The sequence below is a fragment of the Hipposideros armiger genome, unplaced genomic scaffold (assembly GCF_001890085.2).
Source record: "Hipposideros armiger isolate ML-2016 unplaced genomic scaffold, ASM189008v1 scaffold_303, whole genome shotgun sequence".
Taxonomy (NCBI): domain Eukaryota; kingdom Metazoa; phylum Chordata; class Mammalia; order Chiroptera; family Hipposideridae; genus Hipposideros; species Hipposideros armiger.
Genome location: NW_017731653.1, coordinates 2,173,147 through 2,177,847, shown reverse-complemented (window position 1 = coordinate 2,177,847; position 4,701 = coordinate 2,173,147). Strand labels below are relative to the sequence as shown.

The 4,701-nt window shown below is 36.9% G+C and overlaps 1 protein-coding gene across 1 annotated transcript; it reads right to left on the bottom strand.

Moving 5' to 3' along the window:
- Nucleotides 1-576: 576 nt before the first annotated feature.
- Nucleotides 577-1,512, bottom strand: OR9K2 (olfactory receptor family 9 subfamily K member 2). Its single transcript, XM_019659691.1, has one exon. The coding sequence runs from the start codon at nucleotides 1,510-1,512 to the stop codon at nucleotides 577-579; it is 936 nt and encodes a 311-aa protein (XP_019515236.1).
- Nucleotides 1,513-4,701: the final 3,189 nt, after the last annotated feature.

Sequence of the window (4,701 nt, the reverse complement as noted above, 5' to 3'; positions counted from 1 at the left end):
TTCCCCAATAAAATCTTAAAAAAAAAAAAGAATTGCTTCTTAAATAATACATTGTGGGTTCCTTTTTTATGGAGTAACTCTAAGGATGATACTCCTCACAATATAAGCCTGGACCTTTGTAAAAGAATAGGATTTTTACTTGAAAATGTTCTATGTAACCATTACCATTCTGTTTTTCCACCTACACAATGGGGCTATTATCTTTTCCAAACAAATATCAGTTTAGTTGCTTTGTAGAATAAAAAAGTTAAAGAATAGTCCACATGGAACAATATTATTTTCATTATTATATAGTAACAGCTCTTAATATTTGCTTCTTAATCAAAGTAAAATTGAAATACAAAAATTATGACCACATTATAAATTGAGAACATATATGTTTTTATATATTATAAGCAAATAAAATAATGATGCATATAGACCTATCTTATTAGAAACACTTTGTAAAACAGAAAAGTATTTGTTGCCATATATACAAATATCTTTGACTTAATATTTTCACAAGAACAAGAATAACTAGGACCCTTAGAATACAAAATTTGTCCACTATATAATGGTTTTACAAATATCAGTGAATCATTTCCTGCATAATATTCTTTTCACAGCATCTTTCACATCTCTGTTTCTCAGACTATATATTAGAGGGTTTAGCATTGGTATTATAAGTGTGTAGAACACAGCTACAATCTTGTTTTTCTCTGGTGAGGAGATGGCCCCGGGTTGGGCATACATGAAGAACACAGTCCCATAGAACAAACTCACCACTGCTATATGGGAACCACAGGTGGAGAAGGTCTTGCTCCTGCCACGGGTCGAGGGGATCTTTAGGACAGTGGAGAGGATATAACCATAGGAAACCAGAATGACAGTTGTGGTGGTGATGATGATAAGAGCAGAGAGAATGAACAGTACAATCTCATTTACAAAGGTGTCAGCACACGAGATCTTGATTAGGACTGGGACATCACAGAAAAAGTGGTCCAATCTGTTTTCTCCACAGAAACGCAAACTGAAGGTGAAACCTGTTTGGACTATGGAGTTGATGCCTCCACAGATATAGGATCCAGTTACCAACTGAACACAGACTTTCTGGGACATGTGCACAGAGTAAAGGAGAGGGGAGCAGATGGCTGAGAATCGATCCACTGCCATGACAGCCAGAAGAAAGCCTTCAGTTGTGACAAACAGGGCAAAGAAGAAAAATTGGGCTGCACAGCCATTGTAAGAAATTTTCTTTTCATTTGACAAGAAATTGGCTAAAGCTTTGGGAGCAATGACTGTGGAGTAGCAGAGATCTAAATAGGACAAGTTTCTAAGGAAGAAATACATCGGCATTTGAAGTCTGGAGTCCATCTTGATGACAATTATCATGCTGATATTTCCCACCACAGTGACCATGTAGATCAGCAAGAACACTAGGAATAAGAGGCTCTGTAGCTTTGGAGGGACTCTGAACCCCAGTAGAATAAACTCAGTCACCTCTGAGTAATTCCCATTAAGCTCATTCTTCATAGCTGAGATATAGGTGGAACTGAAGAGATGGTAAAGATGAAAGAAATGAGTGACGAGAATACTTGTTTTAGTAAAAATAACTATAAACCAGCATGTAAACATTTTGTTTCATATCATATTGTTCCCAATATTTTACACAACACCAATGAACATAAAGAATAAATTACTATTTTAAAAAAGTCTTCCTAGTGAAGAGTTCAATCTGATTGGTTAGCCTTTTTAGATACACTTATTTGCAAATAATGCAGATTTGCCCTCTAAGTGTGCTTTGGGGAAATGAAGATTCTAGGAAGATATCTGGAAACAAGCGCTTCTTTTTTTTCTTTCTTGATTTATTATCAGTTTACTGCCATTGAAAGTTGCCTCCTTTAGCGGAAGATATTTCTCATAGACATTATAATCCATTTAAGATTATATTTGGAGTGAAAATTTGTTTGTTGATGGTCTCATTTTATTTTTTAATGATTAGTTTATCTACTATAGAAAAATAATACACAAAGATTGTATCTGTCTTTCTTATATTAGGAGAAAGGCTTCAGATTCTGTCAAAACATCATCCTTTTACACATTAACCTCAGATTTATTTCTTCTATTATTTTTGTACCTATAGTGACATACACTCTTAGTGGCACCATTCATCTGCTAAAAACAGAAGTGATTCTTGCTTATAGTTCCTACACACGATGAAATCACTTTCATTTTCTTTCCTCCTTTCCTTCCTTCCTTCCTTCCTTCCTTCCTTCCTTCCTTCCTTCCTCCCTCCTTTTTTCCTTCCTTCCCTCCTTTCTTCCCTCTTTTGTTTTCTTTGGATTTTGTAGATTGGAATACAAGTGGAGAATCCTAAGATCTTGGGCATATATTTTTACATCTTTTCAGAAATACAGGTATCTGTGAATATGAAGGACAGAAGGCACACAGGACAATTTAAAGATAGCTACAAATGGGGCCGGCCGAGTGGCGCGATGGTTAAGAACTGGTTTGGGACACCAGAGGGCCCCGGTTTGGATCCCACATATGAGGGCGAGTGACACTGCCCTCTACAGCTAAGATGCTGAACAACAGCTCAACCTGGAGCTGGGCTGCCATGAGTTGCCTGCGACGGCGTAGGCTGCAGCCCCTGTGGCAGTGGGTTGCCACGAGCTACTGTATGTAGCCAGCGGCCAGCGTGAGCGGCCAGCAGCCTCAGTGAGTGGCCCTCCAGAAGTTGGCGACTGATCTGCCTCACCTGGGAAGAGCGCAGTGATGGTGCCAACTTGGGCCAGTGAAGCAACGTCCTCCACAACTACATTGAAGAACAAAACGACAGCAACTTGTCTGTTCCCCTTCCCCCAATTCCCCAGCACTCTTCCCATCCCCCCAATTCCCCAATAAAAATTTTAAAAAAAAAATTTAAAAAAAAAGATAGCTACAAATGAACAAAAGGGAAGAAATATATATTTAAACAAGCTTGCATTATATGTATTTAGACTTATGCCATTATAACTATAAAGTATCCTTAAATGACATACATGAGAAAGGTAGAGAAAAAATTTTTATTCTAATTTTATGAATGGGAAAATGGATACAAAAAAGATTTAAGAGGTTTATTTATTATAGTCATGAGATTGAGCAGCATAGTGGTTTACTACAATAATGTATCATGCAACGTAAAATAAAACTGACAAACAATAAACTTATGAAAATCTTTTATAATTTTATAATTATACAAATCAAATTGACAATTCTGTATACATGTAAATTTATATTATAATAAAATTCTATGTGAAATAAACTGTAAAATGTCTCTTGTAATTTTTGTTAGTCATTGCTATGATTTCATTAATTCTGACATTCCTTTAAGACAGATTGGGACTATGGAAGTATATTAGAATCAACTTGGTCTAGTTCAATACCTTCTTTTTTGACAAAATTAAAGGTTAACAGCAATGTTGACTGATTAATTTTAGAAGGCCGAAGAATAATCAAGGTAACCTCTGGTAGGGCCTGTCAACCACAAAAATGCATGTTTTCCTCAAATTCATATTTTACTAAACAAGTTTCTGCTGTCAACAGAGAAATTGAAGAAAAAGAAAGATGTAGCTAATGCTATCTGAAAGAGAAAAGTGTTGAAAATAAATTTTTTATGAGATAGTCTCAAGAACGGATACTACTTCTAATGTTAGTAAACCCTCTACAATATGTGAAATCAAGTACATTCATGAAGAAACAAAAGTATAAAAAGAAGCAAACCTTTAACAGGAAGTTTTTCTGTAACATAGATTGCATTTCTTCACTATTCAGATCATGACTCAATATTTTTAGCTGAAGAAGTACTAGCAAAAATTTTAGCTTCTTTCTCTCTCTAAGTTTTTATTGATTAAACCTACAAATTGACCTGGAGATGGGTCCTGAGAAAAATTCTCTCATGGGGAGGGAAACCAGAGCAGTGGGCATTCCCTCTGCAAGATATTAACTAGGGATTAAGGCTTCTCTAATCAGTAATGTATTTTGTATCACAATGTAAACAGAAAAATGAGAGAAGTTATTAATCAGTAAACTCACAAAACTTTTAGCAAGTTAGAAGGGCTCTCTAGAACACATGAGAACTAACCTTCTACTTACAGAACAAAATAATTTTTTTAAAGACACATTTGAATGAGAAGTACTGAATTCTTTCTTTATTTTCATGATTTTCATCGAATAAAATTCATGATTTTTCATTTGACTGGATTATGACCCTTACTTTTAGAAACTCATTTCTCATCTCTACTGTAAACACACCATGTTTTATATTAGAAGAAAACTAATACAGAGAATAGTCTAAAGAGCCTGTGGAAGAGCAGGGGGGAAAAGGGGGATTTTGAAGTAACATAGAGAGTAGCAAAAACAGGCAGTCATACTTTCCTCTATGTTTTAAAGGCACAAGAAGAGGTGGTGTTAAACGATCTAGAAGCCTGGGGCTGGCCGAGTAGCGTGTTGTTTAAGAGTTGGCTTGGGACACCAGCTCTGAGCAGCAGAGCCCCAGTTCGGGTCCCACATGAGGGCCAGTGATGCTGCGCCCTCTACAGCTAATATGGTGAACAACAGCTCAACCTGGAGCTGGGCTGCCGTGAGTTGCCGGCAACGGCAGTGGGGCTGGCAGCAGCCAGCATGAGCTGCTGTGAGCTGCTGTGAGCGGTTGTCCAATGGCCTGCGAGCAACTGCCTCACC

Excerpts from the sequence above, each read along its gene's own strand:
- OR9K2 (XM_019659691.1), bottom strand. The coding sequence starts at position 1,512 with ATGAAGAATGAGCTTAATGGGAATTACTCAGAGGTGACTGAGTTTATT.